At 41.0% G+C, this 21,987-nt stretch overlaps 1 protein-coding gene across 3 annotated transcripts in view; it reads left to right on the forward strand.

The window, feature by feature from the left end:
• The window catches only part of GUCY1A1 (guanylate cyclase 1 soluble subunit alpha 1), a 47,555-nt gene extending 38,202 nt beyond the window's left edge, over nucleotides 1–9,353 (forward strand). For all 3 annotated transcript variants that reach the window (XM_054990053.1, XM_054990055.1, XM_054990056.1), the window contains exons 8-9: nucleotides 1,637–1,791; nucleotides 6,816–9,353. In XM_054990053.1, coding sequence (XP_054846028.1) covers nucleotides 1,637–1,791; nucleotides 6,816–7,017 — 357 coding nt within the window. In that variant the 3' untranslated portion in view covers nucleotides 7,018–9,353. The remainder of the gene's footprint in view (nucleotides 1–1,636; nucleotides 1,792–6,815) is intronic.
• Nucleotides 9,354–21,987: the final 12,634 nt, after the last annotated feature.

Genomic DNA, 21,987 nt, shown 5'->3' on the forward strand with positions numbered 1-21,987 from the left:
ATGAAGTGTGTTGATTTTATTTCTTTTTTCCCTTCGAAATTTATAGAAAGGACACTTTGAACTTCGTTTTTATGTAAGGCTACAAGGACTCCCACTATGGCAGGAGGCCTTCCACTGGCAGCCCTATTTGTGATGGAAGAATTTTTTAAAATTTAAAAATGTAAAAATTTAAAAAAAGTGATATCAGCTGTGTCACTACATCACTTCCAGGAAAAAAACTGGAAATGACATAGGGTAGCTCAGGGAATTCTAGAGCTACCTTACATCTGAATTTTCCCCAGAAGCCATGTGTAGACAAAGCCAACATCATGCATGCTCTCCGTGTCCCCCCGCCCCCCGTTGCCAGGATCAGCCTGGCAACCATATTTTCATTTATTTCTATTCTTACCTAGAATACAAAATTATTTTTATTTTATATATTATTTATTTATATATTATTTACTTATTTTTATTCCAACCTAGAATGCAAAATTAATGGCAGATTTCAGTCATTTGTTCCCACTGTGTAGGTGGTGGTTATTTTAGATTCCATGCAGATGTGCTGAAAAGCGTTCAATGGAGTTGATAAAAATTGGCCCTCAATTGTTCAGTTGTCTTAAGTGACATCCCAGTTGTCTAACCATGTCAGAAACATGGAGATGGGGAAAATGCAGATTAACAGTGCAATCCTAAAACGAGTTACTCCAGTCTAAGCCCATTGATTTTGTGTGTGAATACTCCTTGTGAGGCCATCCTTGTTTAGTTATCGGGGAAATGCAGATTAAACCTAAGAGCACAGCAAGGCGCAACAGACAATTTTCTAAATAAAAAAATAAGGCAAAACCTAAATGAAATCCTAATGGAAAATGCATAAGCGGAATGATTTTGCCCTGCACTCTCATTCCTAGCACAGGTGTGACATAGACAAGGGCTCATTTTGCCATGTTGAATCTAAGCTCTCCTTCCCCATATTGCCACAGCATCTTTGTGGCTGCTTTAAACTGTGTCCTGTGGAAACTATCTCCGTAACTCTCACATTAACACAATAAGGACTCTGGTACCTTTTAGCCCTCCCACATATTAGTCCCTTGTGGATTCCATTTTTGAGAACCATCCACAACCCCTGCTGATATGCAAGTCCCATTTGTTCAAGAGCTCTCTATGCATGTCTTGTTTAAATGAATGGACCCAGGACGTGGTCTGCAGTCACATGATTCAGAGGATTTGTTGAAGGTCTGAGTTTAGGTAACGATGGTGCTTAGATCGGAGATGTTCTGTGAAATCCCACTTACTCTTTCATGTAGACCATTTTTCGCACACCATTCCTCCAAGGGTCTTCAGGTGGCATAGATAGTTCTCTCTCCTCCTTCATTGTACCCTGTGATGCAGCTTGGGCAGAGAGAGAGTGTGGATGGATCAGATTCATCTAGTGAGTTTCCTGGTGTATGGGGATCTGAACCCAGGTCTCCCAGGCCCTCGTACAACACTCTATCCCCCCTGTGCCTCACTTGCTGTCATCTCCTTACACAAGTCCCTCTGCTTGCTCATGATCATAATGTGTAATGATTCAAGAGGAACTAATAAAACTAGGTGCCTTTGAAACTTTGGTTTTATTCTAGCCATACAATTTTAAAATGTTTTTCTTTAATTCTAAAAGATGCGTATAGGTCTGCATTCTGGATCCGTCTTTGCCGGCGTTGTTGGTGTTAAAATGCCACGATATTGTCTGTTTGGAAACAACGTGACACTTGCCAACAAATTCGAGTCTTGCAGTGTCGCTAGGAAAATAAATGTCAGCCCAACGACCTACAGGTGTGGTAATTTACAATATACAACACGTATCATGCTAGTGATGTTTAGTTTTGTGTTTTCACATATTTATCTGCATTTATTTTCTTCCCCAAAGTGCTCAGTCTTTAGAATATGTGTTTTAGTCTCACTGAGTGGCTTTACCTCATAAAAATCTAATCCAAAACTCATTGCATAGAAGTAGTAAAGAAAGAGCCCTTCTTCTTTTAACAATAGAAGGTGAATCAAGTTATTCCTCCTCCCACTCACCAACACCCACTGACTTCTCCCACTCACCCATTCCTCCTCTAACTCACTAACACCCACAAACACACTGGTCTGATCATGATTGGGTTTTTTTCCATTGTGGTCTTGATGACAGCCCTTCCCAAACCCTCTGAACCTTGCACTATTCTCTTCTCTTTGCCCAGGCTTACTAGACAGTAATAGGAGACATCCTGCCAATAGCAGAGCTGGTGCTAGGGCCTCCATTATGGTCAAGAAAGCAGCAGGGGTCCTGGCACCTTGCAAGCTGCTGTAGCAGCCTCCTTGGCCATAGTGACCTTGGCTCTAGCCCAATTGCTGCTGCCAAAGCCAGACAATTTGGACCCAGGAACCGAGAGGGCTCTCCGTGGGATTACAGACTGAAAAACCAACAAACTATTTCCAGGAGAAACAAAACATGCAAAAAGCTCTACAGTCAACAAAATATTTTTGTAACAAATTTTAACAATTTTTGCACTTTATAAAATAGTTAAAAATTTGTTACAGAAAACTATTTTGTTGACTGTAGGGCTTTTTGCCTGTTTTGTTTCCCCTGGGAATAGTTTGTTGGGTTTTCAGACAATTTGGACCAACAAACGGGGGTTGAGGTGGATTAGGTGAGGGGTGTGTGTGCTCATCCTGTTATAAGATAGCCCTGAATTCTGGGGTGGTATGATCTGAGGTCATCATGGGTTTGGGAATTTTGAGCTAAAATAATTTCTTTCTGAATCCTTCCAGTTCCAAAATTTAGCACATCACTACATAGAAGGAAATGTTGTTATGTTAAATAGAATCTGCTTTCATGAACCAATGTGTTTAAGAGCAGGGGGGCCGCCTCTGTCTGAGAGCTTGGTAACACAGCAACAATCACAAAGAGTTAGCACTTACATACAGACTTAGTAAGTATGGAACAACCAAACACTTATGTATCTGCTAGCCGTCTTTGCTATACTTGACCTCAGTATTTATTTTTGCTCTTAAAAATACTGAAAATAAAGGCAGTTCTTGGGGGTTTTTTTATTCCCAAGAGCATATAGTACATGCTAAGTATCTGTGGAGGTAGTTGTTTGAGCACCATAGTCATAATTAAGACATTATACAACATGTCCCACTTTCCCCACACATTTAAAACTTTGAAGTGTCAGGATGAAGTTTGAAAATTGCTAGCAATGCTCAGTTTTATTCATTTAATTTGGACTACTCATCTCTTTGACTTTTTCAGTTTGATGCATCTGTAAGAAGGCTAAAATAACAAGATTATGCTGATAACTTCAAGACTGTCAGAATAAATTCATTAGGATTGCCCTTGCAAGTAAAGAAGGCACCCACCTATTTTGTAATAGTGTAATAGATAAAAGTCCTAGGCTATCATTACCCCATTCTAATTCTGGCAAAATTTTGTCTGTGTAGTTGTTATTGAATTGGGGCAACCCTTAGCAATTCTAAGTAGATGTCAATGGAGCTTATTTCCAGGAAAGTGTTTTTAGGATTGCAACCTGGATCTATTATTTATTTATTTATTTGCAAATTCTATACATTGCTTTTCTGCCCTCATCAGGAACACTAGGCAGCTAACAGAATAAAAACCATGTAAAATAAAAACATACCTTAAAAATCCTTAAAACAACAGAAACAAATCATTAAAACAATTAAAACCAAGTTATAATGCATATGCGATACAATAAAATACACATACATAAAAGCAACAATTAAGGAGGGATCATTGAGTGAACTCCAGACAAAACAAAACAAAAAGTCTTCACTGAATGGTGGAAGATGACAATAGAAGGGGACAGGTGAGTCTCTTTGGGGAGAGAGAGTTCCAGAGTTTCAGTACTGCAACTGAGAAGGCCTTCTCCTGGGTTACCGCTCACATAATCTCAGAAGGCAGGGGCACCCAAAGCAGAAGGCAAGGGGTACCTTGGTAAATGACCATAGTGATCTGGTAGCTTTGTAAGGGAGTAGGCAGTCCTTCAGGTATGCTGGTCTCAAGCCATGTAGAACTTTAAAGGTTAACACTAGAATGTTGTATTGCATCTGGAAACAGATTCAATGCCAGTGTATATGGACCCAAACTGGAGTGATACGGTCCATTCCATTTCAGTCAACATCCTGGCTGCAGCATTCTGTACCAACTGAAGTTTCTGAACACTTTTCAAGGGCAGCTCATAACAGCAACAACAACAACAACAACATTCGATTTATATACTGCCATTCAGGGCAACTTAATACCCTCTCACAGCAGTTTACAAAGTGTTGTTATTATCCCCGCTACAATCACCCTGTGAGGTGGGTGGAAATGAGAGAGCTCAGAGAGAGCTGTGACTGGCCCAAGGTCACCCAGCTGGCTTCAGTGGAGGAGTGGAGAATGAAACCTGGTTCTCCACATTAGAGTCCTGCGGCTCTTAACCACTACACCAAACTGGTTCATGTAGAGTTCATTGCAGGAATCTAATCTAGATGTATATCCAGGACATGTACCACAGTGGCCAGATATTTTCTGCCCAGGAAAGCCCACTCATCAGTAGCACTTCCATCTTGTTAGGATTAAGCTCCAGTTTATTAGCCCATGTCCACTCCAAAACTTCTTCTAGGCACCAGTTCAGAATTTCTGCAGCCTCCCTGGAATTGGCCAGAAGCACAAGCCAGAGCTGAATGTCATTTGTATATTTGTGACAACCCAACCCAATTCTCCAGATAATCTTATCCAGTGGTTTCATGTAGATATTGAAAAGCTGTTAGTTAGCGTTTCTCGTCTCTTTGGAAGAGAAAAGAGACCCCCAACTAACCGGTCCGCTAGCAACCTCTACCCCCCAGCAGCAGATTTAATTAGCCAGGAAGTGTCATAAAAGCCAGTGATAGGCCTCAAGCCTCCAAGGAGCCTGTCCACTCCTTCAGATAGAACAAACGGAGTATACATGCTGTAATAAGGAGGGTTACCTGCTGGCCTTGAGAAGAATGTTCTCTCCCTTTAATATTTAATAGGATGTTATTTACTAGGTGATATTATTTCATGCCCTGAAAAATGTCCACTGCCTATTTCCTCACATTGAGCATCTATGAAGGGACTAGACATTTTTTGTCCAGGCCAGCTGGCATCCCTAATAATGACCCCCTTTTTACATTTAGTTTGAACATTTCAGAACAGGTATCATACTGGTGACTCCTGGATGTGACTTAAAGAAGCATACATTTATGATAACTTGATTTTGGTTCTAAATCTGCAATCCCATTTGTAGGGATGTGCACTTAATGTTGTAATAATTTTGTATTTGGATTGCAAGTAAAGCTCTATTTTCATTATCCTGTTCTTCAGAGGTATTGTTACCAGTTCAGGATTTTTTCCAAGTTTTTTTTGGGGGGGGGCAGGGTCCCCTGGAATTTGGGGTGGTTATTTCTGTCATTCACCCTCACCCAAGGCAGCAGGGCCATAGAGGGAAAGAGAGGAAGCCAGCCCCAGACTTACCATGCTGACTTTGTCCTGCTTCTCCTCACTGCTGTAGCAGAGGAGGAAAGGGCTTTTGTGACCGTCAAGCACCACAGGGGCATGGGAGACCACTAGCCTGGCCATGATTTATCTGCTGTGGAGCAGGCTCTGCTGCATCCAGTGCCAGCAGCAGGGAGAAGTCTCCAGCAGGGACAAATGCCAGCATAGTAAATCTGGGGCCATTTCTGTCTTTCCCCTTATTAAATTGAAAGGGCCGTGGATGGAGGCCAGGACTGTCTGGTCATCAGCTGTTAGTTGGGGGTCTCTTTTCTCTTCCAAAGAGAAGAGAAACTCTAGCTAACAGCTGTTTCCCTGGCGGGCTTCCTCTTTTCCCCTCCGCATTCCTGCGACCCTGAAATATTCCCAACATTCTGGGAGATCCATGTTTTTACTCCTGGAATTTCAGGAGCGTTTTGTGTCATTTTGAGTACCACAAACTGACACAAAACAGATGTAAATTTGGATATAATTTTGAGTTAGGTGTATCTGAATGCATGCCCCTACCCATTTCATCTTTTAGCTATCTAATCAAATATGATACATTTTTTGAAATGCTGATATTAAATGTGAAGAAAGCAACTTATTGACAAATGTTTAATGTAGACTTTTTATCCCCCATTCAAATGTATTCTGACTGCAGTTTTGTAATTTTTGTTTGTAATTAGAGTACCATCTTAGATTATCTTTGTTGTCTCACGACCTCTCATCAAATACTTTTGTCATATTTCATTTCATTTTTGTTTGCTTCCTTAATTGTTATTTTAATATATTTCTATATTATACACACTTGTTTTGTTTGAAATACAGGTTGAAGCATTTTCTCCCTAAAATAGTATTGATTTTGTACCCTTATATCTTCCCCATTAATTAGGTGAAAATGCTAAAAAAGTGTGAGAAATATAGCAAGTCATCTTGTATGTAATTTTCAGGGGATAAAAGAGAATTGAGCCACAAAATAAGTGATTTCACCATTATTATACATACATAATAGTCTCATTCTAGTAATTCTGATGTATACACAGTGCACCACGTATCCCAGAGGTTGTTCTTGATCATTCTCTTCACTGCCAGAGTTGGAACTGTGCATAGAACTTCCCCTATGCTTAAGTACATAGAGGTCAATGAATGCTTTGGAATTCCCCATAGATTTTGTAACTGCAATGATTAGTTTAGAAAATCATTCAACCTCTAATGCAGACAACAAAAAGTTTTTTAAAAAAAGATTTCAGATTTTTATCTCTCTAGTGATTATAGTGTACATTTAATTTTATACCTAATGACACTAATTTGGTTGCAGGTTGCTAAAGGATTACCCAGGCTTTGTGTTTACTGCCCGTTCAAGAGAGGAACTTCCTCCCAATTTTCCAAGTGATATTCCTGGGATCTGTTACTTTCTTGATGCTTATCTTCAAGGAACAAATACAAAGGCCTGGTTTCAAAAGAAGGATTTTGAAGATGGAAAAACAAATTTCTTGGGAACATCAACAGGTGTAGATTAGAGTGTTTCTCCTTGTATTTTCAAATAGATGAGTTAATATTTTGTGTTTTATATAAACTGAAAATAAAAAAGAAACATGACAGCACTTTAGCTCGTTAACACATGAAAGCCAGTATTAAAATTTCAAAAAGCGCATTACCTATTTTAAATTTTTATTTTTTATCAGAAATATATTAAGTGAACTATATTTCAGTGTCTCTGTTTCAAATGCTTTCTTAAAGCCCCCTTTAACTATACCCATTTGCAGATGTTGTATGGCCTCTATTTTGGTTCTGTGTACTCAAAACATTGGACACATTGTGCACCAAACATGTAATGCCTCAGATTTTAATGCAAGCTGCAAGTTACACTGTTTGTGGGCAAGCAGCTTGGTTCTCTTTGTTAGAAGAGAATCAGGAAATGCTATTGAGGTGCTTTGTTCTTTGTTCGCCCCTCACCATCTGTCTGTTCCTGAGAAGGAGACATTATTTGACTTATCCTTGGCAAAACAGCTTTTTTTGTAGAGGGAAGGAGGTATTGGCTGGCCAGGCTTGCTCTTTTTTGTGATACTACTAGTCTGCCATAGTAACTTGGGCAGAACCATTAGTCACACCACATAAGTAATTCCTCCCTTCTAATAAAGAGCTCTCCTTTGATAAGAGCTATCCCCTTTCCAGAATGGCAAAAAGTGTGAGGAGAGAGCAGGTCTTTCATACCTCTCCAGCCTTCTTTGCCTTCGTGGACAGCTTATAGAGAAAGCTTTTAGTATTCCAGACAAGAATAATCAAGTGATTGCCCTAAAAGCACTATAGCACGTAGCTTGGCTTTTCATGTAGAAGTATTGCACACCCTGTACTGTGAACCAGTTGAATGCCAATTGCTATTTAAATGCAGTATCTTAATGACTTTATACCAAAAAAAGCAGCCAGAAATTATTGGTGGCACATGTTGTAGTCATCACATTCTTAATAAAAAAATAATTGCCTGACTATATGTTATACTTGCCATATGGAATCTGTGCCCATTGAAAGTTTGGAAAATCACCCACCAGCAAACAGGTAGAATAAGCTGAAGGAAGAGAAATCGCTTACATAATGAAGAAGGTACCATTGACTGCTGTCTATATGTGCTATTTTCTCTCATTTGTCTTCTTATCTGCTAAGAGGAGGAACAGGGGCAAGCATGCTCTATACTGTGTTCCATTGTTGAAATTTGGATGTGGGATAAGAGCACTATTGAAATTATGTGTTCATATAGAGCCAGTCTTGGCTTTCCGCAAACTCACTGGAGCAGGATGTGCTTCTTATAAGATTCCAATAGGCCTCAGCTTTGACTCAGCAGGGAGCAGGAGCACCCATTCAGAAATAGCTGCCCTAGTCATAGGAGGATACTTTGCTTAGAATGTCAAAATATTTTCTGATTGCTCTCTCATGGCAGTCATTTTGAGGTGGTCAAAGATTCAACAGGGTATGGGACACCTGTTTAGAGTCAGCTATTCAAGGTCTGTCCCAGAGCATCTCCCCTCTCTCGATTCATACCAGGGAATGTAGTAAACGCTGTCTCTTCCTGCTTTCCCAGCTGCAAGACTCCCTGCAATTGTTCTTACCCGTTCCTATATGTTAAAAGGATTGCTTTCTAATTCTTTTGGGCGCTCTGCTTCCTCCACTTTCCTGTCCAAAATGCAGCTATGATGTGTGCTATGATGCATCAAGAAAATTAGTGACAAAGAGGAGAAGGTTTTTATGCTATGTAACACGTCATAGCAGCATAAGCCCTATGTTTGAAGGCATGGGATGAAACCAGTGTCATACAGATTGTTCTACCCGCAACAGGGTAAAGTAGCCTAAATTTTCCTAAAATATGGGGTAACCTGTATCTCTGTTGTTGTATCATTTAGATATCATTCTCTCCATTGTTACCCATTTCCTGAAAAATACCCATGTTAAAGAGATGTCAAGTGGCTAAACACTTTATTTAGTATAATTGTCATCTGTTTTCAGTGCTAGTATACAGAATATGACACTTACTGCTTCCTGGACTTCTTTCATTATGTATAAATTAAATTTATATATTATAAATTTATATTATAAATGTGTAATATACTGTATAACCAAATGTAATCTAACAACATTTTAATTCTTGAAATCATGAATTTCATTTCAAGGTGGGGCAGATATTTCCCCTATAATGTATTATAGCAATAAATGTTTTTTTTCTCTTTTTAGTTATTTAATTATAAGTGTTTAGATTAAAGATTAGAAAGTAAAATGTTTCACCGTATCAACCATTTCTAAGCATACCGCATAAAATTTGGCACAGAAACATATGAGGAAATAAAATGAGGTTCAAATGAAATTATATATGGGCTTTAGATTCTGTGAATGTGTTTTTGATATATAACAGCTTCAATAAAGGAAATGTACTAGAAAGATGCATGGCATATTTTGAATAACAGATGGGAATAGAGGTCTTGTTGTAATACATAAAATAGGACCATAACGTTGGACAAGGTGATCTGCTCCATCCCCTGGTTTATCAGCACTTTGTGGGCCCTGTGAGGGGGACTCTGGTAGATTCCAGGGCTTCAGAGGCTTCATCAACACAAACTGTGCTGTATACAGGCATCCTGTACCAAATTGGTGGAATGCTGTGACACTCTGGATGCTGTGACACTGTAGAAGCATCATGTGCTGGGGCTGAAGATTGTTGTAAGCTGCAGCGAGGAGAGGGAATGGGACATAATCACTTCCATTTGCTCTTTCATAAGCACAGTAGCTTGGAAAGCTGTGTTTTGGACCAGCTGAACCTCCTTGACAGTCGTCAAAGGCAGCCCACCATCCAGCACTGTGCAGCAGTCGAACCTGGATATGACCACTGCATGGATAACTAAGTCCAAATTATGCTTCAGAGGGATGCAGCTGGCACCCTAGACAATTACGTGCTCCCGAGGAGATCTGTGCCTCCATCCAATAGTACTCCCAAGTTATAAGTTAACTCCTTTAAAAAGAGAACAAATTCATTGAGAACAGATGGGGTCCGCAAGTTCCAACTGGCTTTATTACCAACTAGAATACTTCTGATTCCAATTCAGTACATCCACTGACTCACTTGGAAAGGAGTAGACTTGGATTTAATCCATGTCTGGGTAATATGTCATTCCAAAACTGGGTGACCTCTCCAAATAATTTCATGTAGATATTGACTAGGAGTGCGTGTGAGTGAGAGAGAGAGAGAGAGAGAGAGAAATCTTCAGTGTGGGATCTCACATTTTGAATCCAGAATGCCAAGCTGTTGTCCCCTTGAATGCGACCAGCCATATAGAGAAGGAATCACTGGTGCCTCCAATACCCAGACAGTACCATCAGTATTGAAAGCTGGTGAGAGGTGCAAGAGAATCAGTTTGCCCTGTTTGTCTCCCAGCAAAGGCTGTACACTGGGGTCACTCAATATCAGGCTTAAAACAGGTTCATAAACCAGATTGAAATGAGTTTAGATAACCATTCAAGAAAGTCTGGAGATGAATGCCTACCACTGGGGGTGTGCACTGATAAAATTTTCATTATAATTTTTGATCTGGGGGAAGCGGAAGATTTTTACTGTGACTGCTTATTTGCAGGTAGGATATTACAGGTTCAGGAGTCAAATCTATGTGGGTTTTCTTTGGGACCATTATTTTCAGTGAGGGATCTATCCAAGGGTTTGGAGCAGCTCTTTGTAAAGAGAATAACACCAAATATGCACAGAACACAAATCCTTTAATATAAAACTCCCCTAAGTCTCAAGCAGATTGAACAAAGGGGGTCGATTTTACAGACCTCCAAAGTACTCGCCTCTCTGCCTAAAATGGTGACAGCCTAACAGGAGAGCACCGGATGGGAATTAGCATTAAAAACACTCCCCTCATTTGCATTCATTTCATTTTCCTACTGTTACAGGAACTGACTGACAATAAACATTTTTTTACATTTCTATTTGTCATGCTTCCTTATTGTGGTCTGTTTATTTAACAGAGTAAGGAAGGAGATAGGCAGCTTTTCCATTATTCCCTATGGGGGACAGGGTGGGGGGCCTGACAAGGCAGTTTTTCAACCAAATGACATCAAACTTGCAGGGGGGTGACGACTGCCTGTCCACTAAAGACCACCCAAATTTCAAGGGAATTGGACCAAGCATTCCAGTGTCCGCTGGTTCCTTCAGGTTTTCTACTTTCAGAGGAAAATCCCCACAAAAAGGGCTGGGAGGCAGTTTGGGATTAGCTGGGATTGCTCTTTGCTCCACCTCTGCAAGGAAATCGGTAGAATCAAAGAAAAACATGCTCATGCTGCATGGCTGGTAAGCACCAAAACTTGAAAATAAAACCCACAGATATTCTTCCCAGGCATCTTGGATTTGTGTTACTGTTACAGAAAATCAAAAGTAATGATTTGAAGCATCGATTTCCATGTATATTTTTGGGTTGGGAATTTAATTGTGCACATCTCTAGCTACCGCATACTTGTACCTTGCCCAAGAAGGGTATATTTGTAATCAGTAGTAGCTGTTTAAATTTTTATGGGGGGTGACCCATAACTGCTTCTTTCAAAACAAATGGAACACATCCCTCCCTCAGTGAAGTATTTTCCACATCCAACCAGATACAGTGGCCATTTTCACACACGTTGAATAATGCACTTTCAATGCACTTTAGCAATCCTTTGGAAGTGGATTTTTTTGTTTCACATATGGAAAAGCAGTTCCAAATGTTCACTAAAGAGTATTGAAAGTGCATTATCTAACGTGTGTGGAAACAGCCAGTAAGACACAATGGGCATTCCAGATCATAGCAGATCCATCTCACAGGTATGTCTAGTCTTCTATGCCAGATTGGTAGAAGACGGTAGTTGACCAGTAGTATTAGTGTGCTAAGACAGAAATAGTAGCCATGGTAGAGCTGTGCAGGACTCCATTGACTAAAAATGCTAGTGTATATGGAATTCAGCAGCATATTTCTGAGCCAGTTCAGACTGTCTCAGTGTATACATAGTATGACTTTCAACATTAATTAAGCCTTTTCAAAAATGGCAAAAATTACTGGATTCTGGTAAACTGTGGCCGTTTTCACACGTCTTTAAAATAGCATGATACTATGGAAGGCTGCTGGCTTCCTCGTGTGATTTTTGATGCCATCTGTTTACAAATTGGAGGCAGGCAGACATGAAAGCGCCATCATCACAGATGATGTAAAAAAATTGCACTAGGAAGCCAGCAGCCTTCTGTGAGTATTGCGCTATTTTAAAGACGTGTGAAAATGGCCCTGGTTTGGACTGGTGTGGGTACACCATAGTAAATCCACAATTGAGTACTGTGTACAAAGATAATTTTGAGGCATTTATCGGCATTAATGTCTCATCATTTCTCCTTTTAATGTATTCTAAAACCTGTGAAGAAGATATTATGAGAAATTAATTGAATGAAATTTTTTTTGTAATTTGATTTTTTTTTTACAAGTTTGGGAGGAAGATAAATCACTATAATTATGGACCATTTTATAGTGGTTCTGTACTGCAGATAATAATCTCATAGAGAGAGGTAACCCTCCACAAATAAAGTGTGTCTGCCCTACTCTATTACTGAAATTCCTGATTGTGTGGAACCCACCCCCCGTGTATGCAATTCATCTCCACAGGCATAATAAGTGGTAGTTTTCCTCCCTGTTAAAATGCTTGGAACTGTAGTCACAGTGATGTAAAATAGAAACCAGTACTCTTTGAGGGACAGGCAGGTTTGTAGTATGCTCAGTACATAAAAATAAACCTAGAACTGCATTTTCCTGTAAAGAGGCTGTTTGGGGCTGATTTTTCTCACATTGGCCCTGCATGGGACCTGTCACTTCTGCACCATGCCAAGAATGAGGCCATTCCTGGTACAACAACAAAATGCTCCAGAGCATGTGCGTGCTGCACACACATGCAAAGTAAATTCTTCTGGCCATGCACCCCCCAACCTTCCCCATCATCCTCCGAGGCTGCTGAGGTCAGGAAGGAGGGAAAACTGAAGATGTGGGGCAGACAGGGCTCATTTCGAGGGGGAAGGTGCAGGAATGCAGGTCCGGCAATTCCCCAAAGAGGTCACATCAGGTGACACCGCCCACCTGACTCTCGGCCATTTTGGGCCCGTTTCAGCCTGAATTGGGGCCAAAATGGCCCGGATTGGGCCTTTGATGGGTGGTGGATCACTCTCCCACTCAGCAGCGGCCCGATCCTGACCATTTGGGGACCCTTTTCAGCCATTTTCAGCCCCTTTTTGCCATTTGGGGCCCTGAATGGCCAGGATTGGGTCCAAGGCAGCCAGGATAGGTGATGTCAGGGGGTGTGGCATATGCAAATCAGTTATGCCAATGACTCACACCTGGCGATGTCAAGGGGTGTGGCATATGTTAATGAGATATGTTAATGAGTTCCTCCAGCTCTTTTTCTACGAAATGACCCCTGGGCGCAGATAAAGGTAGGTTGGCTGGTAGATGAGAAGGGGAGAAGGAAGCAGGAAAAGGGGGAGGACATGAGGTTGTTCAGGGAAGGGAAAGAGGAAAAACTGAGGGAGAGGGAAATGAAATGCCCCCTGCAAGTCCTTGGAGGTTCCTGCTTGTTTATCAATATAAGGGACATGATTGCTTGCTGGAATAGCAAGACATTCTCATAATATATCTTGCTGTATTTTATGGAACATTCCATCCAGTGTCCCTGGGATCCAACACCACAAATTCTTACAGAGGACTGAAAAAATTGTTCAGTTCCAGTTGGCTATTGTATGTCATCTGCTGCCTAGTCCATTTTTGTGGTGTAAAACAATATTTGAGCCACGCTTCACACACAAAAAATTAATAGTAACAATAAAAAGACAACAATAACATATATGCACACTACTTTTCAGTTGCTCTGAATTTCCTTTGTACTGTACTAGAAAAAAGTGTATAGTCTGTACATTTCTCAGTAATTTGTAAGGAAATTGAAGCAAGCACACACACAAAATCTGGACCCTCCCATGTGATCCAAATGCAACAGTTTGAGATTATTTTCTCCCAAGTACAAAGGGTGGATCTGAATGTTAAATATGCAGTTATGCTGGAACATGAGGTTAGACATCCAGTCAAATAAATAATAAACTGTGCAGGAATGTGAAATAAAATAAACAGTCCTCTAAAGATATATGTCCCATGGGCTTCAGAGGTCTTGGTGCAGACGGCAAAGCAGCTTTTCTACTTATGCCAACAAGAGGAAATAAACTTCTTCTTTCCCTAAAGTGTTTCACAAACTTAAACTGTAAGTGTACATTTGTAGCACAAGGCCCCAAATTAATGTTGCATACTTTTACACCTCCTTGGTAACTCAGCTTTCACAGAGAATTTTCTGATGACCTCAGGATTTTTCAAAGCTTCTTCCATAAAAATTTAGAAAGACTAAGCTCAGCTATGGCGTGTGTTAAAATAAATGAGGGTGCCACAAAATCTGATTGTTTTGATGCACAACCTGTGCTCTGGGCAAGAGGCCACAGTCAGGACAGAATATGAAGAAATAGAATGGTTTCCAATTGGTAAAAATGTCAGACAAGGATGCATATTATCTCCCTATCTGTTCAACCTCTATATAGAGTACATGTATATCATAAGGAAAGCTGGATTAGATCTAGAAGAAGGTGGAGTGAAAATTGGTGGAAAGAACATTTAACAATTTGAGATATACAGATGATGCCACGTTATTGGCAGAAAATAGTGAAGACTTGAAACAACTACTGATGAAGGTTAAAGGAGAAAGCTCCAAAGCAGGATTACAGCAGACCATCAAGAAGACAAAAGTAATGATGATCACTGAGGAATTACACAATTTTAAAGTTGACAATGAGGAAATTAAAATTGTTCCAAGAGTTTCTGTTACTTGGCTCAATCTTCAACCAAAAGGGAGACTGCAAAGAAGAAATCAGAAGAAAATAAGAGTCTCAGAAGAGCAGCTGTGAGGGAGCTATAAGAGATCTTTAGAGATAAAGATGTCTCTCTGGGAACTTAAGATCATTGCCATGTATGGATGTGAAAGTTGTACAGTGAAGAAAGAGGACAGGAAGAAAATGGATTCATTTGAAATGTGATGCTGGAGGAGAGTTTTGTGGATACCATGGACAGCCAAAAAGATAAATAAGTGGGTACTAGATCAAATCAAGCCTGAATTCTCCCTAGAAGCTAAAATGACAAAACTGAGGCTATCATACTTTGGTCACATCATGCGAAGACAAGATTCTCTGGAAAAGTCAATAATACTAGGAAAAGTGGAAGGCAGCAGGAAAAGAGGAAGACCCAAAACGAGATGGCTTGACTCAATAAAAGAAGCCGCGTCCTTCAGTCTGCAGGATCTGAGCAAGTCTGTTAATGACAGGACGTTTTGGAGGTCTTTCATTCATAGGATTGCCACAGGTCGGAGGTGACTTGATGGCGCATAACACACACAACAAGCTCAGCAGTGCTCACTCTCTAAGCCCCCCTGCTGATTCCTCATTTTCCAAAATTTATCCTGGTAAAAAGATATGTGTATGTGTTAGGGGGCAGAGTATGTTAGTGGTGAGAGTTAGTGTGACGGGTTTGCCATGGCATTCAAACCTCTTTTTCAGGTGAACATGCTGGTGATATCTTCTGAAAAAGCAACAGGAACAACCCTCAAGGGAGTACAAAAACAAGCAATATATATGAGGGCAACGCAGTGAAAAAATAGTATAAAGTGTTATTGAAAAAGTAACAACAAACGTATAGTCAATTCAAGTGCAACATGCTACAGTACCATAGTAATACAATCAGAACAACCAACCAAGGTAATGGAGTACAAGGTGAGTGCTACATATAAAGTCATAAAATTGTTTTCATATTAAAGGTACTTGACGTTCTTTTTTACAGGTGTCAGGAAGAAAGCCTGGGGGCACAAGACCCCAGCGACTCTACAAGGAGCCAGGCAAAGAACTTGTTTCACAACGTCTTCCTCAGGAGTTGCAACACAGATAACACCTGAACTGAAAACTAAAGAAATCTTTTTAAAAAATACATAATGGTCAAAGCTCATCCTTGGTATACATAACAAGCATAATACTGAATGCACAACATTGTAATCAACAAAAACCACACTTACAATAATAAATCACCACCATGAAGCTCTTTGGTGGAAAAGCAAGCACCAAAGGTGTGGCCGCTGGCAGAGGAAGCCTGACTGACAAGCAATGTAAATACAATTCTTAAAGGGGCAGAAAATGACTGGGGGAAATTGCACAACAATTTACAAAATACACAATTTACAATTCACAAAGATTGCTGCTGGGAAGTGTGGGAAATATGAGTTTCCAATTTTTGTTGGCTTAATGGATTGAGCTGGGGACTGAGTTTCTCAAGCGCCTGAGCAGCAATGGATTCCTTCTTAGTGGTGGAGTAGTGGTATTGTGAATAATTATGAGCAATAGAAACTAAGATTTAAGTTTTGACATATTGCAAATGAAGTGGGACAGATAAGGTAGATACAGAGGCAATCAGTGCTATTTCTTCATCAGAAAGTAGCAACACAAGTATTAAAAACTTGAGTCTGGTGACATTGTTCATCAAAAAATGCACAGTATAGGCGTCTCTATAGAGATTCCCTAAACATTGTAACACTCATAGGTGTAGCGTGCGGGGGGGGGCAGGGGGCGGGCGCCCCAGGCGCAAAATTTTTGAGGGGGTGCCTGGTCCACGCCCCCCCCAGGAGCACCCCGTTGCCGCTGCCGCCTGCCCGCCCCTTCGCTGGCACTGCCTGGTGTTCCAACAGGTGAGGAAGGTGGTGGGGAGGCGAGTGGGGAAACAGGCTGTCTTGCTGCTCGCCTTCCTGCCCCTTCGTTGGCACTGCCAGATGCCCCAGCAGCACGGAAGGTGGTGGGGAGGCAAGTGGGAAGGTCCGGGTGAGGAGGGTGTGTGCCCGTGCAATGATGTCACTGAAGTGACATCATCATGCAGGGATGGAGCGTGTGCGCACGCCAGGCGTATGGTTGAGGCCATCAGGGTTTCCACCAAATGAGCCTCTCTCCCGGTTTCCTCTGTGTCTACCCTCCATATATGAGTGACCACACATGGTTAAGACGCACCTCCACCTCCATCAGATGTTACATGGTTTTTATATGGTGAGCAGGTGTTTTATTAGAAAGCTGTGTTAATTTACTGTGATTTTATCTTGTATATTTTATCTTCTGTTGTAACCTACCCTGAGCCCGCTTGTGGGGAGGGTAGGATATGATGATGATGATGATGATGATGAAGAAGAAGAAGAAGAAGAAGAAAACATCTCATGATGATGAAGAAGAAGAAGAAGAAGAAGAAGAAGAAGAAGAAAACATCTCACAGTGGCTAAGTTTTCCATGGTACCTTTGATAAGAAAAATTTTCCTTCACCAATAGGAGGAAACAGAGGAAGCAGCTTGGCTTTCTTTTGCACACACTATGTACAAATGTCCCCCTAATTATTGTGCAGATGAACAACAAGCAGGCAGCAAGGGGAGAGCAGCTTTCCCAGCAGCAAAGGGGGTTGAGATAACATCTACTTGGAGATAGGAAAGCAAGCAAGCAGCAAACTGTGCTTTACAAACAAACCAAAGTCTGTTATTTATGTGTGGTAGACTAACCAGGGTTTATGCAACAAACAGTGGTTTGAACAAACCACAGTCTATTGTGATGTCTGATTGCAGCCATTGTTATTACTGGGTTATTAGAAAGTATTTTGAGGCATGAAATGTAATACATTTGAAAACATTTAACCCCATTTGAGAACATTTAACTCATACTTCTAAAAGATGGAACATTTATCCCCAAATTTTTATTTTTTACACACAACCAAAAAAGTACTTTTTTTCTGGGCCTTTACATGACTAGTAGCTCAAAAGCAGTTGTGAAGTCCAGGGGCAATAGAAAAAATATATGGATGTACTTCAGTGCAAAAGCAACAAAAGCAACCTTAACATGTAATCCAACACAGAGCTACCCCCTTCTAAATCCATTGAAGTCACTGCACTTACAGTACTACAGGAGAGACAGTGCAATTCTTACTGCACTTTCCTGGGATTAAGCCCCATTGAGCAGACATCAGTAAGATTCGGAGTGACCTGTTTAGTGTGGTACTGTTCATCTGCCAAAGAAAATCCTACCGGTAAAAAGAGTACGGTTAGAGTCCAGTGGAACCTTAAAGACCAACAAGATTCTCAGGGCATATAAACTTTTGAGAGTCAAAGCTTCCTTCAAAGGAAAGCTTAGACCCAGGAAATCTTGTTGGTCTTTAAGGTGCCACTGAACTCCGATGTTCCTCTTCTACTACTGCCCAACCCGGCTACTCATCTGAAACCACAAATAACAGAAGCATGAAGATATAGCAAAAGCCTTCTCTAAGTATTGCATCAGATGCAGCAAAAGTTTCTGTCCAGCATATAGGAAAGTATGTAAAAAGAGAGAATTGTTTCAAAAATGTATATAACTAGAAATATCATAGCAAAAGCTATCTGCACAGTGGCAGAAACAGATGATTTATGAAATAATGTGCAGATCCTCTTAAATGATAATAATAAGCAGTCTTTAAAATTAACATGAACCACAGGCTAACACGATACTTTTTAAAACATACAAAGCCTTGCAAGCGAAGCCACTTCAGCATTCAAGCATTAGATAAGTAATAGATTCTTGGGAAAAGGTATAAGGATTTGGTAATTTGCTCTAGGTAATTCATTCCTGTAGGAAGGACACTTAAAACACTGCATCAAATCAGCAGCAGCAGCAGCTTTACAGCAAGACTGCATGAGACAAAAAGAACCTAACTAGATGTTACAAACCGCATGAGTTTGCCACATAAGTAAATGTGCAGCAGGGCCCAAGTCAGATTGGGACCACTGCACTGGTGAAGGAGGAATGTCTACCTTTTCCCTGGTGCTGTTTTCAGCAGCTGAAAGACCCCAGAGGGCTGTGCGGGGAGAGCATTATTTGCTCTGTTGAGAAGCAGCAGGCACACTAAATGCTTGAATGTGCTGGCTCCCCACAAAGCAAATATTCCCCCCCCCCATGGCACTTGGAGTGTTTCAGCTGCTGAAAACAGCACAGGGGAGAAGGCAGGAATTCCTCCTCGTCCCGTGCGGCAGTCCTGAATTGGACTTTGCTGCCCAGTTCCTCATGAGTTGCCAACAGGAACTAACAGCTACAATATAGCTGCAAATCCCCATGGCGAACCTGTAGAGTTTGTAACATCCAGTTAGACTCTCAGGTTCTGTGGTTTTAAGCCGATGCATGAAATTTGTCCCTGTAGAGGGGTGAAGGGCTGTGTACAATTTATTTATTTATTTAATTGAATTAGTATTCTGCTCTTCCCGCAAGTGGGCTCCGATCTGGATCAAATCTGCAAGTACAATCTGGATCAAATCTGCAAAGCTGTGTGTAGGTTAATTTTTCCTCCCATGCTATTTTCCTCATAAGAAAAAAATCCTGCCTTTCCACCCCATATGATCCTTGAAGAAGCATAAATAAGCCATCAACAACCTCCTGGAGATGAGGAACATCTGATAAGGCTCTTTCCCATGTGGGCATTTTGTGCTTGTGTAGCTAGAACCTTCATTACAATTTTTCCAGGGCTCTCTTTGCTTTCTTTTCATTCTTCTGTGTCTTTCTGGCTCTGTTGCATCCTGAATTTTCACATCCCCTGTTCCCAGATGCAGCATCCAAGTGTTCATTGTCCATTTGCAGCCCCAGGCCCCTCTTACTTGCAAACATCCTTAAAACCTAAGCTTTGTTTGATTCCATGGCTTTGAACATCTGCATGTTCTCTGTGTAGTTCTCTTGGAATGAATTCATCTTCCATCCGGTACACATCACCGAGTCGAGATGTCTGTGCGAGATGAGTAATTGACTTGGCAACTGTATTTTCTCAAGCATTTCTGCAGTAACCATTTTAGTTTCTTATCTGATATGTTGGATACACTAAAGGCATGATGGGTTGGACTCAAAGTTGCTGCTCCTGCAGCATAAATGAAGTTATGCTGCTAGAACAGCACTTCCGGAGGAGGGGACATTGATTTCTGCTGATTTTCCCTGTCGACTGCAACCCACACAAATGACCTCTCATGCTTTTCCTGATGGTCCTTTAACCTCCAGGAACAATGAAGTCAATGGGCTTAGACAGGGCTTTTTTTCTGGGAAAAGAGGTAGTGGAACTCAGTGGGTTGCCCTTGGAGAAAATGGTTACATGGCTGGTGGCCCTGCCCCCTGATCTCCAGACAGAGGGGAGTTTAGATTGCCCTCCATGTTGCTGAGTGGCGCAGAGGGCAATCTAAACTCCCTTCTGTCTGGAGATCAGGGGGCAGGGCCACCAGCCATGTGACCATTTTCAAGAGGTTCCGGAACTCCATTCCACCACATTCCAGCTGGAAAAAAAGCCCTGGGCTTAAAAACTCTGTTTAGGATTGTACTGTAAGTGGTTTACCAATTGGTCTCCTCTCCTCTATTTTGTCTTCACAACAATCCTATGAGGTTGTTATGCTGAGAGGGTGTGTCTGGCCTAATGTCATCCAGTGAGCTTCCATGGCAGAGTAGGGATTTGAACCTGGGCTTCCCCAATCCTAGTCTATCCACTGTACAACACTGACTCATTGAAAACACAGTGCAAATTCATATGGTCCAAAAGCGTGATATAAACATTTGAATTCTTGGTTGTTATGGATTTTCCGGGCTGTATAGCCGTGGTCTTGGCATTGTAGTTCCTGGAGTTACAGGAACTACAATGCCAAGACCACGGCTATACAGTCCAGAAAATCCACAACAACCATCGTTCTCTGGCCGTGAAAGCCTTCGACAATATATTTGAATTCTTCTTTATCTTCTGCTGACAATGAACGTGCTGTTGTGAATTAATTCTGTAGAACACTGAAATCCAGGACAAATTGAAACGAGCAGAATGATCAGATTTTCTTTTCCACAAGTAATGCTATAAAATAACTTCAAAACAAGTATCTTTCAATATTATGGATGTGTGAGTCATATTTTGGTGCACTGATGTGATATTGTGAGTTTGGCCATCTTGATTACTATGAATGGGCAAACATATTTCAGTTCCTTGAAAGAATTAACCATTGATCCCCAGGATCCTCTTTTGACTTCGCAGCGTAGCACCTCCTGTTCAGCAGAGGAGCAGAGACTGAGTTCGAATATACATCCTTCCAAAATTTCTCCACATCCACATTTCTCCGAAAGTTCTGAAATATGGCATTTCCTGTCTTGTTTTCAAAGTAAGTTGAATGCATTAGGCATTCTTCCACGTTTTCTTCCCAGATTTTGTACAGAAAACATGTTCTGCCCAAAACCAAAAGAACTGGAACCTGGGAAATCTGCTTGTCCCTCATTTGGAGCCAATTTTACACTTCTGAATTTGGCAAAAGCAGAAAGAGCAAGGAATTTTAACTTCTTTACTCCCTTTCAAATCTGGATTCAGAGTTGGTTTTGTTTTTCTGAGCATTTTCAGAGAATTAGTGGATGTGACTTCAAAGCTTATTTTAGAATTTTCTAAAGGCATGGAAGGTTATGCTTGGGGAGTGCCCTACCACCCTCCAAAATGCCAAATCTTCCCTGCTGCTTCCCACAACTGACCTTGTGAGTAGAAGGGAAACCAGCAGGAGGGAAAGCTGGGAGTGATATATGGCTGTCCTTAAGTTCCAAGCATCCCCGGTGACACAACTGCAGCTTTTGAGCATGCTCAGAAGCCTTCATAGTGTCATTGGCAATCTGGTTATGGCTGGCGTCCAGATAAGCTAATTATGAGCCAATAGGAATTTGTTCTGGCTCATGATTGGTGCAGGTTTTCCAAACTAGAGGAGTTTCTTTCCAAACTTCCCAATTCTAATTTGGCATCACATTTAATTAAAACTGGAATGATATCAGAAAAAAAGTACTTCCTAATCATATGTATGTTTACTTGAAAATGAGCTCGTGTTCA

Source organism: Eublepharis macularius, chromosome 10, assembly GCF_028583425.1.
Source record: "Eublepharis macularius isolate TG4126 chromosome 10, MPM_Emac_v1.0, whole genome shotgun sequence".
NCBI classification, from domain to species: Eukaryota; Metazoa; Chordata; class Lepidosauria; order Squamata; family Eublepharidae; genus Eublepharis; species Eublepharis macularius.